General features: G+C 39.4%; 1 protein-coding gene across 3 annotated transcripts in view; it reads right to left on the reverse strand.

Annotated features, from left to right (window-relative positions):
* Positions 1–2,752: 2,752 nt before the first annotated feature.
* Copb1 (COPI coat complex subunit beta 1) overlaps positions 2,753–20,472 on the reverse strand; it is a 37,938-nt gene continuing 20,218 nt past the window's right edge. For all 3 annotated transcript variants that reach the window (XM_008759660.3, NM_080781.2, XM_008759661.4), the window contains 15 exon segments: positions 19,880–19,999; positions 19,087–19,194; positions 18,857–19,003; positions 18,348–18,493; positions 16,573–16,669; positions 14,943–15,103; positions 13,768–13,888; positions 10,743–10,970; positions 10,394–10,573; positions 8,758–8,902; positions 7,405–7,524; positions 5,315–5,460; positions 4,594–4,683; positions 3,876–4,031; positions 2,753–3,126 (listed from right to left, as the gene is read on the reverse strand). In XM_008759660.3, the coding sequence (XP_008757882.1) occupies positions 3,067–3,126; positions 3,876–4,031; positions 4,594–4,683; positions 5,315–5,460; positions 7,405–7,524; positions 8,758–8,902; positions 10,394–10,573; positions 10,743–10,970; positions 13,768–13,888; positions 14,943–15,103; positions 16,573–16,669; positions 18,348–18,493; positions 18,857–19,003; positions 19,087–19,194; positions 19,880–19,999 (2,025 nt within the window). In that variant the 3' untranslated portion in view covers positions 2,753–3,066.

Here is a 20,472-nt window from a genome sequence, read left to right on the forward strand (position 1 = left end):
CAGTCTTGATTTAAGAGAAAAGCTACTTAGATTAGAATACTTATTAATGTAGAAAAAACCAAGTAACCAGTAAAACTTACTTTACTGGATTTCACATCTAATACTGGGCTTTTTAAAATGACATTTTATTCGTGTGTGTGGGACCAACTTGTGGGAAGGTCTTTACCCTCTACAGTATGGGTCCTAAGGGATCACAGTCAGGCCGTCAAGCTTTGCACAGGCATCTTTACCCTTGGGCCAGCTCCTTAGTAGCTCGTGGACTTTTCCCATGTTCTTTTTCTTTTTTCTTTTTTTTTTTTTTTTTTTTCTGGAGCTGGGGACTGAACCCAGGGCCTTTCGCTTGCTAGGCAAGCGCTCTACCACTGAGCTAAATCCCCAACCTTCCCATGTTCTGTATGAGTCTTTGTCTCTCGCATTATTTCTAAATCATACGGAAATGTCTGACAGATAGCACATTTCTATAGTTTTGGCATCTATGCTTCTTGGCTTACATCCTCAGATGTCTTATTATATAGCCCAAAGTGATCTCAAGCCCACGGTCCTCCTGCTTTCTACGCACAGGTGTGCTCTGGGGATAGGAGTCGTGCTTTCAGTAGTAAGGTGCAGTAGTGACTTTAACAATAACAATCAATAATAACCAACGTGAACAATCTGCTTACTGTGACAGCTGTATTAACTTTTCTTTGTTCTTTTTATTAATTCACTTGGTAATAAAGTCACCTTGCCTTTTCCTTTGTTAGATAACTTTTAACATAAATCTTATCACCAAATGAAAATAATTGCACAGAGCTCCCTCTAGTGTCATGACATTACGAAACATAACATTGCTTTATTTACTGGGTAGTAGGATCTTAAGCCTGTACTTGCCTCAGGTAGTGTGTTTGTTTTCTTATGAGACACTGTAACTATGCTGTATCATCTACTATGAGCTTCCATGACCTTTGAATGTACACTACATTCCAAACTGAACTAACTGTGACACTGGAAACAGCTTCACCAGACAAGTGGTTCCTAATCATTACATGCACAAAGGTGGTGAAAGCTAATGAGGTGGCCTGCATCTCAGCTGTCACTAACTTCTGGCAACTCAACTGCATTCTTTTCTTCTTTTTCTCCTTTTTGAGTTATAAAGAAGACAATGTGAGGGGTTGGGGATTTAGCTCAGTGGTAGAGCGCTTGCCTAGCAAGCGTAAGGCCCTGGGTTTGGTCCCCAGCTCAAAAAAAAAAAAAAAAAAAAAAAAAGACAATGTGAGCTGGGACTGCTGACACAGCCTCAGGATGCCAGTACTAGATTTTGATTCCAGCAAACTTGGCCTGAAAACTGTGAAATGAACTGGGTATAAAGTTAAATTCTACGTGTGGCTTGCTCCCTCTACATTAGCAAGCATTCGAGGACAGCCTAATACATCTTCAGACTTCAAGCTAGCTGTGAACTTGAGACTATGACTGTGCAGGCTGTGTCAACAGGTGTCCTATGGGGAAGGATTCCCTACCAAGGGAAGATTAAAATATTCCACTTTTGGGGTTGGGGATTTGACTCAGTGGTAGAGCGCTTGCCTAGCAAGCGCAAGGCCCTGGGTTCGGTCCCCAGCTCCAAAAAAAAGAATAGAAAAAAAAAAAAATTCCACTTTCCTCACTGAAGGGTCTCTCAGAAATTTTAGCATGCTAATGTGTACTATGACTCTTTAGTAAGGACTATATGTAGCATTCCTTAAATTACTAGCTGTGGACCCTTTTTCTTTCAGAATGTCCAATGTCGCTTAATGAAACCCATGTTCAAAAGAACAGTGTGGGAACTGATCTAATGCAATCATTCCTCAACTCCCATCAAGTTATCTCCACCCTTTGACTCTGTATCAAAATGACTCCTTTCCCACAGTCCTTGTATCTCTCCTAGTTGGCAGCTATGACTGCGTTTAAAGATCTCAGTGCTCTAAGACTGCAAATGTCCTGTAATTCTCTGGTTTGCTGACTAAAACAGTAAGTGGTTTCAAAATTTATGATATCATACAAAGTATTAATCTTCTTACAGGCCCAACAAATCATTCTGTTCTCACTGACAACACAGGATGTCATTTCCATTCTGCCTCAGCTCTTATCTATGGACTTGTGGGGAATGAAGGATGAAGCCCTGGAGGAAAGACAAAGTAATAGCTTAAGCTGAGATTTGGCAAAACTCAGTCTATCTCAATCATTCCTAGTACAGAGCCCAAAGAATGGCAGGGCCTGGGACACTGCACTCACAAACAAGTGGAGTCATAATGAGGGGTGTGTGTTGCTTAGCCCAGTGAAGTTATGAACAGTAGGGAAGGAGTGAAAAACAGAGGCCATTTGGAAACGGAACAGCTGCTGAATCCCCCAAAGCTAATCCTCCCAGTGCAGTCTGTCACTGGCTAGAGCCACTGTAATTACTAACAAGCACAAACACCCAATGCTGAATGTGCATGAATTTTCACACTGATTTTAGATGATCTAATTTCCATAATAATTCAGGATCATCAAGAATAGTATGGCAGTCAGAGTCTTACAGCTCCTTTAAGCCAAAGACACTTTTCTCAGGTAATTTGGATACTTTTTCCTTGAAGCAAAGTTTGAGACCCTAGAGTTTTAGAGACACTAATGTCATTACAGAAAATGAGGGAACAATAATGCACTAAACCAGTACCCGCTCCATTTTAGGTCACTCACTTTGTAACTCTCTTCATAAATATAGGCCAGGTAAAAAAAAGAAGAAATTCCACTGATACAAATCTAAAATTAAGTAATTTATTTATAAAATAACAAAAATTTATGAACAGATCTGTTTATTGTGAAAATGGTCTTGGTACATATGAGGAACTTTATATACTTTGAGGACAGCATTCAGAACTGTTAAGATAAAAGACAAACTATAATTTTAAACTCATTCTTGATTTAGGGGAAAGGCTATAAATTACGGGCTGGAATGAATTCAGCATGAACTCAAATTCTACAAGCATAAAGCATGAAAGAGTACAAAAACGTCGGAGTCCAATCAGCCCACACCTAAATTTTAACCTTACACTTTCGAGGACCGTTTGTTCATTCTTAGAGACTAGTCTTCTTTTGAGACAGGTTGATTTTATCTCCAAGGCTCAAGGCCATTCCCTGCAAAGAAGAATGAAGATGTTTATATTTTTATCTGGTTTTGTGATGTTGGGATTAACTCATGGTCTACACATGCTAGGAGAGTATTCCCAAGACTGAGTTACATTCCCAGAGTCAACAACAGTGATTACTGAAACAATGCCCAAACAGGCTGCACAGCCTAACTACGCCTCCATTGGATGACGACGTCACATTCAACAACAAAACAAAGGATATAAAGACAGACTCCAAAAACGTTTACTGGTTGATTTTAGTGATGTTGGTTTGTGTTAGACTGATGCCTTATCTGTTAAACAACTCTATAGAATCTGTTTCACAAACATCACTCAGAGGGCTGGAGAGATGGCTCAGTGGTTAAGAGCACTGACTGCTCTTCCAGAGGTCCTGAGTTCAAATCCCAGCAACCACATGGTGGCTCACAACCGTCTGTAATGAGATCTGGTGCCCTCTTCTGACCTGCAGTCACATATGCAGGCAGAATGCTGTACGTTAAATAAATCTTAAAAAAAAAAAAAAAAAGAAAAAAGAAAAACAAACATCACTCAGGAATCGATGTTTTAGGCAATATGGTAGATAAGCCATTTTAAATGAATTAAACCTCAGAAAATACCATGCATATGTATGTATGTATATATTTATCTCAGGCACAAAACATAATTATGACAGAAGAAATTTATCACAGAAATAAGACATATATGAATTCTTCCTCTATTTGGTGCAGAGATGTTCTCAAAAAAGGATGTTATTACCTGACTTTTTGCACGAATTCTTATATGGCCAGTAACAGCAGCATCTGGTCCCTGGTGAACTGGCTTCTCAATGCTGACATTTGCAAGTGCATCCTCTCCAAATATAGAGCGAGCATATAGGTTGGCTGCCATGAAGCCACAGTAGCCAGAAAGGGCCTGGGAAGAAATGTGTGATAGATCCAGTACTTGGCTAGAGAACTATAATACCTTGGCAAACTCAATATACATGCAAACTATTACTTAAAACTTTACTTACGTGGTGCTTGGTATAGGAGCTAATAAGTTTGCCAAAACTCAAAATAAATATATGTATAAAAATTTAAGAATTCCCTGTGCATTCTATAGTTTTAAGAGTACTTATTCAAATTTATATTTACATATTCTGTTCTGATTTACTTATTTGTCTCCTGTATCAGGCTTTTAACTTCCATAAAGAAAGGCTTCTTTTGTTGGACTTAAAAACTGTTGAAGAAACTAATCTACAAAATCTACTAATTTGGCAGTAAACCCACACCCCACCCCCGCCCCCGGCCCCACCCCCATGTATGTGTACGTGCGTGCGTGCGTGCGTGCTGCTAAACAAACATTCTGTCACTGAGCTACACACCCCAGATGACAGCTGACATTTTCTTATTAGGAAGATGCACATTATGGCATTAACAGAAACTTTTTTTTATAGACTTTTTATAGAATTTCACCTCTTCTAGCCTCCTCCTACCTTCTCTGGAGTCAGGCACTTCATGTTGGTGGACTTGAGGATGTGCTGTAAATAATCATTCAGGTCAGTCACGTTGGTGTTAACTGTCACCTGCAGAGGAGAGGACTCAGTAAACTGTGCGTCACAGCCATTTCATCCTACAGCTTTCTGCCAACTATGGAGGGAAGAAGGGCAATAAAAAAGTAATGACTGCTACGAAAGCAGCTGGCATGGCAGGGCTTCCAGACAGATACCTCCCTAGACCGTCAAAGAGACACAGAGTTCACAGAAAACTTAGGGGGCAAAGTTTCCCACTGGGCCACAGACTTCGCACAGCCTTGAGGATACGAGAGCCAATGGTAGATTATCATCCCGACACAGCACAGGAGGGATCTTGTCTACACGGTCTCAACCAAAGTAGTTACAGAGTTATGACTTGCTAGGTGTGGTGATGCACACTCTAGTGTCTGTGCCAAGATGACATGGGCAAGAAGGTTGGGCACTGGAGACTTGACTAGGCTAGAGAGCAAGATACCATCACAAGATTCCAAAAAGAACTGCCATTCACCACACGGAATTACCAAAGTACTTGCATGGTTTCTCGTTAAGATAATACACAGGAACACATAATGAAGAACTGTTTGCTTCTCACTTCTTATGCTTTTTGGGGGGAATGACTTTAAAAAAACCCTCATCACTAGTCATAAGGAAGAACTGCATAGGAAACCTCTCAACGACTAACTTTATTTTCCCATTCAAATTCGGCCCACATCTGACGGAACTCAGCATCAGTGCAAGTTGCAGGCTGGATATAGTCCATGATGTCAATGTGGATGTCACTGAGGACCACACAGTTTCTGTCACTTGCTGCTCCAGAGACATCATAAACTGTAATAAACATAAAGAGTCCCGATCAAAAGGGTAGATGCTAGTTCAAAATAACAAATATTTATGACATTAGCAAATATTTATATATACTAGATTCTAAGTGCTTTATAAATATTACCAACTGAATAGCGCCATCAATCCTACCTTACTATTTTCCATCTCACAAATTAGGAAAGCAGGTAAGTCAAATAAGTTTCCTCAGGTTACAGAACTGGTAAGCGATAGGACTTAGGAGTTAGACCTTAGGCTCAGGTACACTTTGTCTCTTGTTGTTTATATATATATATATATATATATATATATATATATATATATATATATCTCAGCTATAATGGGCCAGGTACTACACTAGACATACAAATAGTTCAGTATTCTCATAGTTGGGACCTAGTTATAAATCCAAACCTTTTCCTCCTAATATTTGGTTATATGTTGGTGAAATTTAGTAATATAAGATTATCTAAGACTGTCTCTTCCCTAGAAAGACATAATCTGGGATGGTTGTGATGATACATGCCTATAATCCCAGAAGCTGGAACTGAAGCAGAAGTATTTATTACTTTATTTGAGTCTAGTCTGGGTTACTCTGTCTCAACAAAAGCAAAGTTAGGTGGTGGTATACACCTTTAATCCCAACATTTGGGAGGCAGAGGCAAACTGATCTCCAAGTTCGAGGCCAGCCTGGTCTACAAAATGAGTTTCAGGACAGCCAGGGATACACAGAGAAACCGTGTCTCAAGAAAATCAACCAATCAACCAACTAACCAACCAACCAACCAACCAACCAGCCAGCCAGCACCGCCTCCTCCCAAAAAAAACCCCGAAAACAAAAAAGCCTAAATTTGAAGTTATACTCTGATAGGGATCTAAGTTCTCTTTTTACTTTCAGGGAAGACAGGATTACCAAAACTGTCTTCCTTTAGTTAACAGTTCTGTACCTAAAGACATATCCCTAAAGCACACTACCTCCTCCCTCCTTTCTACTCTAAGCACTGCTCTGTCAGTTTAGGGCTCTCCCCTCTCACTTGGTTTCTGCAATAGCCTACTCAGGCAATCTTCCAGTATCTTCTACAGAGTTACCATTTGTACTGCTATCACAGAAACAGTTAATCACACATCTCATTTGTCACCCTCCAGTGTCTTCCTGTTTCGCAGGGCAAGCGGGGTCAGCTTCCCTGACTTCCTAACTCACTTTGCACTCTAAGTGCTCAGCACATCGTTCTACGTGCATTTGCTCTGCTTGTACTCGTAATCCTCTGTGGATTACTTACTGACTGTTTAAAATCCAACTCAACATGCACTGTGAAGCCTTTCCGAACATTCCAATCCCTTACAACCCTTTGAGGACTGACCAAATCCCTTCATGGACTCACACACTGCTTCTCATACAGGCTTCCTTCACAGCATTCAGCATCATGTGTGAAAATACGTATTTTGCATACCTGTTTCCCCTTACTTGACCTTAAGCATCTGAAGAAGGATCTGTTCCTCACTACAGTAGTCTATCCCATAACAGAAATTGCTAGACAAATTCTTCTGTACAGGCTTACCTCAATGTCTGAAATAGTCCTATGTGCTGGCCTATATGAACTTCTACGACCAGTACAAATGTTCTATTTGAACAGCAACTCTTCCTTTACCCAGCTTCCCATACTATATTGCTTTCTGCACCACCCCAAAGAATGCCCTGTATCAAACTAACCCTAATTACACTGTTATTATTTCTGCCTCCTCATTTTGCCTGGTGGATTCTTGAAGCCTATGACTCCTCCATCTAGCTCAGTCTGGTATTATCTAGAACATAATACAATGCTTGGTTATCATAGAGAGTACCCTATAAATAAATGGATTCATATTCTTCTCTCAAGTCATTTTCATAGCTGCATACTACCAAATTCTTTAATAAAAAACTCAATTATCACATACCACAAAACAGAACCATACCTATATTGCCGAAAATTATTCCATTTTCTGTTGATGCTACTTTGACATTGGCTTTAATATTCGCAAAGTCATGAGGAGCAAGAGTCAAAGGAGATGGTTTTTCCACGAGTTTCAGATCCCCTAGGAGAAAATAAACAAGATTTGGATACAGTTAAAAACACATTTATTGGGGTTGGGGATTTAGCTCAGTGGTAGAGCGCTTGCCTAGGAAGCGCAAGGCCCTGGGTTTGGTCCCCAGCTCCGAAAAAAAGAACCAAAAAAAAAAAAAAAAAAACATTTATTAATCATAAAACAGTACTAGAATGCATATGTTAATTTTTTAGAAAAATAAACAAATAAGAAGTATATGATTCAAACATTATAATAAAAAAAGGAAATCATCTAATATTCTTGGCAATCATATTAATCTACATAACCTCTATTAAAAGGTATTAGGCATAATTCTATATTCTACACAGAGTAACTATATTCATGAGTGGGAGCACTTTGAGTATACCATTTCTATTTCAATGATTAAGAACTTCTCAGAAAGCTTAACCTATACATAGCATTACAAAGGGGTAAGATACCCTTCAAGATACCTGTGCACTCTTTAAGATATGGCTCACTGAAGACAGGGCAAAGCATAATTTCTCTAAATCCTAGTGTCCCCTGATGACTGCATAAACCACACCTGGAGACACTATACTGCTCTATACATATTTCATATTTTCAAAACTAGATGTACATACATGTGGTTACAGAATCTAATCTATGTCTTTATCAAGAAAAAATGTTGAAAAACGCTAATAATGATGCATTGCTTTGGCCCCATGTGGCAGGGAACAGAAAATACTTAATTCTCTACCAAGGCAATTTAAATTTTACTAAGTGAACTACTTAGTAAATGTGTTTTTAATTATTTGAGACAGGGTATTGTGTAGACTAGGATGGTTTGGAACTGGTTTCGTGGCTGAGAATAACCTTGAACTCCTGAAGTCCCGGTCTCCCTGAAGTGATGGGAAAACAAGCACAGACTACCATGCTGGCTGAATGTGGTACTGGAGCTTGAACCCAAAGCCTTATGCATGCTAGGTTAAGTACTCTACAAATTCACACAGCTACTGCATCAAACTCAGAACTGAACCTACTTGAGTCACACAAAAAGCATAAGTCAGTCAAGTATGACAAAGGTTTAGAAAACTGGTAGTTTAAAGAGACAAAATTTTAACTGTAATCTAAGCCTGGATTATCAAAAACGGTGAAAAGTTCTCAGAAGGATCCTTATACTGAAAACTATGACCCTCCCTTTCTTAGTAATGCATCATGAAGATCTATTACATAAAAACCTTTCCTTAGGATAAATTTTCTCACCTAGAGTAGCTAACTCTAATGTGCAGTTCTGCAAAGTATCACTGGTTTGGTTTACAACAAGAACATCCAGGACAATATCATACTGATTGACATGAACATAAGCTTCTGCATACACTGGATCAGAGAAACCTGTCAACTGAGTGACCTGTCAAAACAAAAACAGACATGATCAGAGAATGAAACAACTTAGCCTGATGAGTTCAACACCGGATCCACTGGGCAGGAGAACCAAATTCTGTTAAGCTGTATTTGACCTCACAAACACATGTGGTGGCTCAGTGGGTTAATGGATGGACAATCTGAGCTCCACCCATAGAGTACACTCCCCAACCCACCAAACAAATACGTAAATGTTAGGAATAATTTTTTTTTTTTTCGGAGCTGGGGACCGAACCCAGGGCCTTGCGCTTGCTAGGCAAGCGCTCTACCACTGAGCTGAATCCCCAACCCCAGGAATAATTTTTTTAAAGTAAAGGAACTTCTGTTTATATAGTATAAACATTCAAATAATGAAAACACTATTTTACACTCAGTGAAAAATTCCAGTCAAAAAAACCAAAAGCACAATGATTCCACTTGTATGAGCAGAAGAAGTAGTCAAAATCAGAAAGGGAGAATGGCCTGGGAGCTGCCAGGAGCAGCAGGGAATGGGGATGGGATGTTACTGTCTAATGAGACAGAGAAGTTCTGGAGATGGTTGCACAATTATGAAACACAAGTAATGCCACAGATGCCAGCGAGCTCAGCCGCAGAATACACTTCCTGGCAGAGTCCTGGTTCAACCCTCAGCAGTGGGATGAAGCAAAGCAAGACCAGATTAAAACAGTAACTTCTATGTTCTGTAATTTTTACAACAATTAAAAGAAAAATCTAAAACCTTGTAAGTGTAAGATTGTTGCTAACAAGTTTTAATTTGCTGTTTATTTCAAGCAACGTTATAGAGCTGGCCTCAAACTTGTGGTCTTGCTGTCTCAGCTTCTGAAATGCCAATTCTAAGTTTTGAAAGAAAAAAAAAAAGCTTTCGTAGTTCTGATTCTGTTACTGACTTTTATCTGTAATGGTCAAATTAACTTGAGACTGCTCACTCCTCTGACGGATGACAGGTAACTAGCTTATAGTCTTTTTCTTTTTTTAACCAGGTAGCCCAGACTGCCCTTGGCTTTGTAATCTTTCTGTTAAGTGCTGAGATTATAGATGTGTAGTTCAAGTGAAGTTTCATGGATCTAAATATCACAAGGACTTGGTAAAAATTGATGCTAGGACTGGAGGTATAGCTCAGTGGTACAGTGTTTGCCTGTTATCAAAAGCAGAGTCGTACATACATGCACGCACAAGCTCCCATGGACTCAATTCTATATAACTAGCTATTTAATCAAAATAACCCCCCCCCAAAAAAAATCACATATGCACAATAGGACCAGCCACTTATTCGTAAGTAGCCAACTTAAATAAATTTTCAACTGGGTATGGTGGCACAAGCCTTTAAATCTCAGCTCTTGGGAGAGAGGTCAGCAAATCTCTGTGAGTTCGAGGAAAGCTTGGTCTAAGCTATTAGTTCCAGCTCAGCAAGGGCTAAACAGTGAGACCGAACCTGAAATGAACAAACAACAGACAATCATGTGTCTGGTTCCGTCACCTTGTTGAGTTTGGACGCCAGGGGGTCTGCTGCCTCTTTCCTCTGAGTGTTACCCATCGCTGCCAACAAACTCAGCTGGAACTGATCCTCCTTGCAGTTCATCTCATTCTTAGCAGTTAGTTGCATGAAGGAAATGGGGTCATCAGGCTGTACTGTTACATTCCTCTTTTCAGATTCTTTCTGTGTTGAAGAAGCAATGCACATGTCTTTTTGTATGGAAAAGAACAATAGCTTTTCATAAATCTTTCACAGGGACAGACTTAAACAGAGACTGAAAAACCAACAAAATTAAAAAGGAAAAAAACCCCAACTTATAAAGCACTCTATAGACTTTTCATATATACCTTACCTTTTGGGATAGTTTCTCTTCTTCGAGTTTGGCAGACAACATTTGGGAAAGAGACTGTCTGCACTCCTTATTAAAAATGTCATTCATTAAAGGTGAGCATTCAGATAAGACCTTGAGGCACAGGGAAATTCGGTCTACATCATCATCAGTGATTGGCTTCTTAGGAAGAGAGGATTTTCCCAAATGAAGGATGGTTGCCATAAGCAACATAGCCTCAGCAACAAAAGACTGCAGAAGCAGAGAGACTGGTTACTGCCACGATTCTCCTGTCACTCAAATACAACTAACAGACAATTCCTCAATACACCTGAATTAAACAAGCCGTTCAGATTTTATTTCCCTAGATATTCCCACACCTTTCTCCCTGTTTTGTTCTGTCAGCCTTCTAATGGTTTTCTCTTTAAATCCTCCAGAAAAGCTGAAAGAACAATTTGCAACTGTTGATTTCTTAGCCATGTCTGCTTTCTGTGTGTTTACGTTCCTGTGGGTGCATGCGTGTGGAGGCAGGGGTCAACACTGCTTTTGAGATAGGACCTTACTCTGGGACTCAGGCTCAGTGACAGTAAGCTAGTCTAGTTGGTCAACAAGCCCAGAGAGACTTGTCTTTGCCTCTACTCAGACTTCACTGCACCTGGCTTTCTATATGGATGCTGGGGACAGGACTCAGGCTCTCAAGACTGTGCACTTTACTGACTAACCTAGCTTCCAGACCTTCCTATTTGCCTTTTTATTAACTCATATACTTTGGCTGGCCATATGAAAACAAGATTTCTCCCTCATAAATATATTAGCAACTATTTACTGCGAATGAGTACAATTTCCTATAAAACCAAAAGTATTGATGATTTCTTATTTGAGAAGCTGAACAATCCCCAAATATATGTACTATATTATGAATTCAAATAAATCTTCCTAAATCACCTCAAAATAGTTTTTATTTTATTTTAAAACCCAGAATCAGCTTTACACATTTTATCAGCTACCATTCTCTTCAGTATCTTTAAACTAGACCAGTTTCCTGGTTTTGCCTGTTTTGTTTATTTGGTTTTTCAAAACACAGTTTCATTGTGTAGCCCTCTGGCTGTCCTGGAACTCCCCCTGTAGATCAGGCGGCCTCAAATTCAGAGATCCATCTGTCTCTGGCTCCTGATGCTGGGATTAATTCTGAGGACTGGAATGTGACCCACCACTTTCCTGTCTGTTTTTAATCACACAAGATTTTATTTTTTTGAGAGCACTTGCTGCTGTTAAACAGAACCCTGGTTAGTCTCACAGGTTCACAACCACCTGAAACTCTTGTTTCAGGGCATCTGATGCTTCTTTCAGCCCTCGTGAGCATTGTATGCATGTAGTACAAACAAAAATAAGCAGACACACACACACACACACACACACACATTAAACAAACAAAACCACCAGAATGATCATTACTCTTGGCTGCAATTCAGAGTGGGAGCTGTTTAATGGTCCTGACTGTACTGCATTAGGAGGCACATCATGTGAGGTTGTGCCATTCATGGTCATGGTACGCACAGACATCTGTTAGGCTATCTTCATTTTTATACTGCAACCTTAAATGATTTTTCCTCAGATTTCATAATGAAATTTGTATTATCAGGTCTACGATTAAAAATCTCAAGCAAGGGCTGGAGAGATGGCTCAGTGGTTAAAAGCACTGACTACTCTTTCAAAGGTCCTGAGTTCAAATCCCAGCAACCACATGGTGGCTCACAACCATCTGTAATGGAATCTGATGCTCTCTTCTGGGGTGTGTCTGCAGACAGCTACAGTGTACTCATAAACAATAAATAAATAAATTTTAAAAAAATCTCAAGCAAATTCCATGTTATATGTGGAATCTCATGTACATTAACGTGCCACAGATGATGCTCTATGCCACGACCAACTAACTTAGGTCCACATATGAAGAACTACTGAAGGCCAGGGGAAGAACTAGCAGAGAAGTAGGTGTAAACCCCCAGGGTTGTACCCTGTCTTCAGAAGGAGAGGGAAGGGAGGTGGGAGTGTAAAAAACAATGTCTGAAAAAAAAACTATGACCAGACATTTCCTCAATGTACAAGAACTGTAAATGTTAGACCCCCAAAGCTCAGAGGAAACATGAAGAAAACCACATTAAGCCATGGACAAATTAAACTGCTAAAACCCATGATAAGAATAATATAAAACCAGCCATGGGCAGGCAGGAGTGATAGAAGATTTCTCACTAGGAAGGCAGAAGACAATGGAGCTATACAGTGCTGGGAGAAAAGAATGCCAACCGGGAACTCAAATTTTACAAAAACATGTGGAAGGGGTGGAGGGAGATGGCGCAACTGGTAGAACCCTTGCAACCTACGTGTGAGGACCTGTGTCCAGACCTACGTCACGATCTGTGGTCCAAGGACACTCCTCTCCACACAGGGTGAAGAAGGGAAATGGCACAGACAGAGGCATGCTGATGAGACGGAGAACAACAGGCGCCCACCTCTGTACGAGCAGAGCTAAGGGTACTCACTGGACACTGCAAGAAACCTGGGTCCTTAACTGATAGCCACAAACATTCTCCTATCATTTAAAAGTGATGCAACCAATCCTGAGGACATCAATTTGGACTCTTAAAATAAAAACAGTTGGATGCTTAAATTACAAATTAAATATTACAAATACAACTAGGAAGGGTTAAAAAAAATGAGGAAGTGTTTGTCACATGCTGAGTGAAAATGAGCTTTATAAAGTACAAAAGATAAAATAGACAATAAAAAATGCTAATGAGAAAAGGCCACTGCTTCCATTGGCTGACTAACCCCGGCCTTCAGAAGTGACTCCATAACTCCTCACACCTCCTTCATCAGACTAATCATAGTATTTCTGAGTTTCTCTGTCAATATTTTAGTCATGTTATGTGTCTACTGTGACTGTTTCCCCTACTAACACCTGTAGCATTAACTTTGAAGTTTTTCACTGTTCAATAGAGTAGATATTTAGTAACCAATGACTGTACAAATACAGAATAAATGAACATACGTTTTGCTTTTTCTTCTCCTGAACCAATGCTACATAGCGTAATGCAATCTTGGTCAGAGTTGTGGCAAGGGAGGCAGCAACAAAGAAATCTCCATCCAGGAGGAATCCTCTCAAGGGTGGTCTGCAAAGGAATCAACAAACATGAAATACCACAATTTTTTTTTTAAATGGATAGTTACATTTCAAATGTTATCCCCTTTCCCGGTTTTTCTTCTCTCATCCCCTCTCCCCCTACTTCTGTGAGGATGTTCCCCCTCCCACACACCCTCTCTCCTCCACACACCCTTAAGTAGCACGTAGCTTTTGAATAAATGGTTCAGGTAAGCTACTGATTTCCTGTTTGGTGAGAAGGACCTCAGTTACATTCCTCACTAGTTTTCAAAATGAAAAAGAAGAATATGTAACTAATACTTTTCTTAAATAACTCAGCAGTCCAAAGAACAGAAAGAAAAGGATGTTGAATTAAGGATAGATGCACTGGAGCTAAAATGCGACTCCTGAGTGTGGGCTTATGTACTCTTTCAGAGTTGCTTACAGGGTTCTCTAGGTCTGAAATTCCTCTTGAAAATGGAGACAGTACACTCTCTGAAAGGGCTGCTGTCAAGACTGACATCAACTATTTGGTGTGGCTTCTAGTACATAAGAAGCATTCAACAACACTGTACCATCCTTTTTCTCATCATCGTCTCATAAACACGGACAGCAAAACAAAGAGGTGAACAACTGAAATGTTACTTATCAGTCAGAGCTGGACGGTTTGTACTGAGACCATAGCTCCAATGGCAGAGCACTAACCCAGCATGTGAGCGGCCCTGAGTGCTAGCTAGTGCAGGAGAAATGTATAATAAAGGAAAGAAAGAGAAAGCAAAGAAACAGGGAAAACTTCAAAATATCTTTCTGATACTAACAAGCAGTCAGACTTAAATTTATACACAGCACATCCTATGTGAGTAAAGTAAGTTTTATAAGAATATTTACTTCAATGGGAATAGTAGGAACGGAAGACTAAATTTACAGAGACCATTCACAGGGAAACCTTACACACATACCTTATTTCAAGACCTTAAATGGTAAATACTTTTACTTAAGCATCAAAAACTAGTAAGAGAAACCACAGCTGCTTCACCACAAGAGGGCAGTGCAGCCATTCAGCCAGCAGGGCGCAAAAGCGTTACCTGTCCTCTTCTTTCTTGGTAGGTCTAGAGCTGCTGAGTGCACTCTGAGTAGCATAGGTGCCCATCTCTGTAACCAATTTCTGAACGGGCCCAACAGTTATTTCTTCTTCTGGTTTTAACTCGCCAGCTTCTTTCTTTATTTCTGATTCTACGATTGGGATCTAAAAGCCAAATGGAAACAATGATTTAATAATATCAGCAGTAAAGTTACACTGAGGTAGTCAATCAACTTTATACAAAGGCATTTGGACTGTGGAGCTCTGTGGAAGAACAGAAGGTTAAAAGTCAATGATTCTGATGTGAATTCCCACACCACCACTGACTACTTGTATCATACTGAACAATATAATTGTGAGCCTCATTTCTGAATCTATTAAGGGGGAATCTTAGTTCTTTCTGAACAATTCATCAACAGAAAAATGAACAGGATAGTGTTAGCAAAGTAGATGCTCTATGGGCCTCACTCCTCCTCTTTGTCTCTTCCCTGGAAATACGAACCAAGCCAATACTCATCCTTCTAAAACAAAATGCCAAAGTAACTTCCCCAGCCACCCTGTTAGCTGATCACAGGGTTGCTACAGCTTGTTTGACAACATGCTGGCTTAAATTTCTCTAAGAGTCTTTAATTAAGCCTACTCTATGTCTTTTATTTTAGAGATGAAAAAAAGTTTAGGTAGTTAAGGAACTTAAAGTGAAGGTCTCAGAGTTGATTCCTGACAGTAATTAGTAAAGAACCCAGGTCTCCCGACAAAGTAGTCCATTGTTCTTTGTATTCTACCATGAAGCTGTTTTGGTGAAGGAATATTCCAATGTTAGTACATAAACAGTCTCGAGTCAGTCTTGTTCTGAGACTTTCAAAGCCCTTTCAAAGCACATCAGCAACAGCACAGTCTGTAGCTATTGCCAGGCATGCTGCATCTTTAATGCCAACACTCAAGAGCTAGAAGCAGGTACATCAGTAGATCTTTGAGTTCAAGGCCAGTCAAATCTATACATCGAGTTTCAGGCCAGTCAGGGCTATATAGTGAGACCTGATCTCAAAAAAGAGAAAAAAAAGAAAAAAAAGAAAAAAAAGCCAACAGTGGTGGTGCATGACTCTAATCCCAGCACTTAAGGTGTAGAGAGAGGCTAGCTTAGTCTATAAATTGAATTCCAGAATAGCTAAGGCTACACAGAGAAAGCTGGTCTTGAAAAACAACAACAACAACAACAACAACAACAACCCCCCACCCTAAAAAAGAAAGAAAGAAAGAAAGAAAGAAAGAAAGAAAGAAAGGGAAAAAAAAGAATAGCTGCACATTCTGCTAAAACAAAATCTTACCCAAAGATAAACAAATAATTATTTGAACAAATGTTAACAGTTCTCATGGAGGCAGGGGGAGGGGAGCCACTTTTAATTTTCTATTGCTCCTGAGGTTTATTTATCTGGGTAATTAAAATATAATTTTCAGTGTTCTTTAGCTCCAACACTACATAACAAAAACACAAAAGTGAATGACGACAGAAACATCAATTGCTGTTTTTCTTTCTTTGTACTAGGACTGAACCTAGGGCTGCATGTGACTGGACATGGACTTCACCACTGAGCTGCACGGCCAGCACAGCAGTTCTCTAAGGCACACAAACATACCTCCCCAAGGGACCTGCGGACTTCAGTCATCACACTCTGAATGTCTTCCTTAGTACTGCAGTACTCGCCCAGGATCCACAGTGCTCCTCGATAAATCCTAGGACAAGAATGCAAGATCTGAAATACAAACCTGGGAACAAATCTTGATGTAGAAACACTTCTCTGTGAATTTAAGATAAGGCAAGAAATCAGGATTTTATATTCTGGAAGAGGAACATTTCAGAAAGACTGGAACAAATGGGAAGCTAAGAAAATAGCTATTTGCATTCACTGTCATTAGGAACATTCTAAAATTAGTGAGTTGAGCAGTAAAAGTTAAATAGCCAAATGTTTCCCACGGGCATTCATTTAGGGGACAGTTAAAATTAATAAATTTGGCTTTATCATTTTCTACTATGAGAAAAATATTATTTGAATATAATTTTTAAATTCATTTCACTTTTTTTGTGCAAGACATAAAATGTTGAGTGGGATGACATATACAGTACATCTTGTTGGGGCTGAGGGTCAATTCACTGGTACAGTGTTTATCTGGGGACCACACATGTGCTGGGTTTGAAACCAGCCCAGAAAGCACTACAGCACGCAATGACGACCAGCTGCAGTAGGCACATATTTACAGTAAAGGTACTCAGGCTACACAGTAGTGTCCTGTCACAAGAACAAAGCCAATTCTCAGCCTAAAATGTTACTGGGGAAATGTGAACAGGACGGCCCCACAGGCACATGTGTTTGAATACTTGGCCATCTGGAGTTGCACTATTATGAGGTATGGCCTTGATGGAGTAGGTGTGACCTTGTAGGGGTAGGTATGGCCTTGCTGTAGGAAGTGTGCCACTATGGAGGCAGGCTTTAAGGTCATATGTGCTCAAGCCATGCCCAATGTGACACACAGTCACTTTCTGCTGCCTGTGGATCTAGATGTAGAGCTCTCAGCTCCCTCTCCAGCAACATGTCTGCCTGCACGCCATCATGCTTCCCACAATAATGGACTAAACCTCTGAACTTAGACAGTTAACAAAGACAGAAATAATTTTCTATTTTAAAATGTTAAACTGGATAAAATTTTTAGTTATCCTTTTTCTTAGATTTTAACTGAATTTATTTAGAAAAATAAAATCAACCATAGAAACTAAAGTCCCAGAAGATTTCAGCTGTCAAAAGCAAAGCTTTGATTCAATTTTTCGTCATAACAGGACAAATTTTACTTTCATATACATGCATACACACATATCATACATAATATGTACATGACATGTGTGTGTGTATGTGTGTGTGGGGGTGATTGAGTGTGTGTGTATGTATACCTCTCAGTCACTTTCACACCACTGAACTAACCGTGTACTGGTCCCATCCTATTTAAGTAGACATACCACCAATCTCTTGTAGTTTATCCAGCAAATGCAATAAATGAAGCAAAATCTGTATCCAAAAACCCTTTGTCATAAACAGAGGCTAATGGAATCAAACACATCAGATTCAGATTGTTTTCAAACCTTTTCAATAAATGCTGAGGGTGACATAAATAATATTCAAAAGGTGATTTTAAGTACAACACTTAAAAAAATGTTTCTTGGTCATTCTGTGGTTCACAACGTTTTAGATATAATTAGAACACGGAAGCCTAACTGAAACAATTCTATGCACTATGAACTGAGAATGGTGAATGATATTGTGCACTGTATCTTATTTCCTCTATTTTATTTTCTACTGACTCTTTAAAATAGAAACTGACAAAAGTGCTCAACTTTACATTAAGTGTAGTTTAAACTTACTTGACAGACTTAATAGCATGGAAGACTTCCAGCATCTTCTCAACAATCAGCATTCTCAGGTTGTCAAAGCGCTGAATGGCTTCACGCACAAACTCCAAGACATCAGCAGCTGCTGCTTCATTACTGTCACTGAGAAATTCCATTAGCTAACAAAAAAGAGAAACGGGACAAATAGTTATATAGTTTCCAGAGATAAAAGCATATAAAGTCAGAAATAAATTAATGAACAAAGAGTGGAAGTCCGTGATTTTCAACATATAGACCAAACGTAAGCTGAGACGGACACTGGCACATAAACAGGAGTCTCGATAGTCCTGTGTGCAGCCAAGTTTGTGATGAGGATTTAGAGAAAGAAATCTGAGTTCTTTCCCTCGTTATCATAGGAATACATGTAAAGATCTTGATCTTTATTATTTCAGATGGTTACAATTTCAGTAGATGTAAAATAACCCAAAAAGAAAAATGAAACATCTAGAGAATCTTACAGTAAAACAATAAGAGTTACATACCACAGGAATAACATTTGCAGCCATATCTGGAAATCGGACAGAGCAGGAATGCAGTGTTCGCACGAGAAGCTGTCGGTATTTGTCAGTGTCTTCATGCTCAGACACGTTATTTGTTTTAATTACTTCCTTCTTCAAGACAATAACCAACTATGGGGGACAAAAGTAAAAATAAGTGAGAACGACATCCTATCTGGACCTCTTACAAATAATGTTACCAATGTTTGTTTTACCTCTTCAACATTCCTAGATGAGACAAGATCCAGTGCTAACTGCAGCGTTTTCTTGCGCACTTCTAGGTCTGGTGTACTCAGTACTCGTAGGATGTCCATGACCAGATCCTGAAAAAAACAAAAACTACAGAGTGATGCCAGTGTTTTTATCTTTGTGAGAAAAATATCCAAACTGCACCACAGTGCTTTTTGCCCTCCATCACCTCAGGCCTCTGATTAGTAATGGCATTAGTGGTGTAGGAAGAAGTAGACACTTGGTTTACCTAGTGTAATGAGACATAAAGTGATGACATCACATGTGACATAGCCAAGCTGACAATGTATGCTTCGACTCTATCAAGTTTTAGATTTGACTTGTTTCATGGAAAATACAAAAGTCAGAGGAACAAGCTAAGTGACATTACAGCAAAGTAACCAGCCACATCCAGGAGGAAGAACATTTTAGAGGAAACCCAGTTTAGTTAACTCTTCAAAAAATTGATGACCAGTAGAAAGACGTAAAAGGAGATGGTGATTTAAGAGTTACACCTCATGGGAAACCAGGAAAGGGGATAACATTTGAAATGTAAATTTAACACAAGGCCCTGGGTTCGGTCCCCAGCTCCGAAAAAAAGAACCAAAAAAAAAAAAAAAAAAAAAAAAAGAAATGTAAATTTAAAAAATCCAATAAAATATAAAGAAAAAAAAGTTACACCTCAGTTGCCCAAAATTTACACTGCCAGGCTTCAGGTTCTAGGTTACATACAGTGGCAAGGCGTGGGCTGATCTAAACATAAAGGACAACAGAACTTACTTGGAGGACTCGCTCGTGAGCAGGATGCTCTTTTAGTTCTACCAATCGGTCCAGGACAATGAGCTTTACATTGTTATCACTTTCCTTAATAATTAAATCAATGTAACACTGAGCAGCAGCCTATAAAAAAAAGAAATGCACTCTGGAAAAACAATCGTTGTGAGAGTAAGAACTGATCCTCCCTGCCAGGCCCCTAAGAAGCTAAAATAAACTCATTCACCTCTGCACTAGCATTTATGTGTTTCATTTAGAGGGATGTGCATGTCTGGCACCTAATTATAACAAGCGTTACTCTAGACCAGAAGGCATGGGAACGATGACAAAGTCAAGGATGGAAAGGAGTTGCCACAGATGCAAATACTTACAGACTGAAACTGAGGAAACATAGCAGAAGAGGGTGGAGAATATGAATATGGCTAGTAAACACATCTCACATCAGGGATAAAATTTAATACCTTTACTACAGTGATAAAAAAGCAAGAATGTAAAGAATCTAGACAATCTGTTATGAAATATTTTAACATATATTTAAACTTTTCAGGAGATAGTGCTGGTGACTGAACTCCTTCCACATCCCAGTTAACTGCTTTAGC

The sequence above is a fragment of the Rattus norvegicus genome, chromosome 1 (assembly GCF_036323735.1).
Source record: "Rattus norvegicus strain BN/NHsdMcwi chromosome 1, GRCr8, whole genome shotgun sequence".
NCBI classification, from domain to species: Eukaryota; Metazoa; Chordata; class Mammalia; order Rodentia; family Muridae; genus Rattus; species Rattus norvegicus.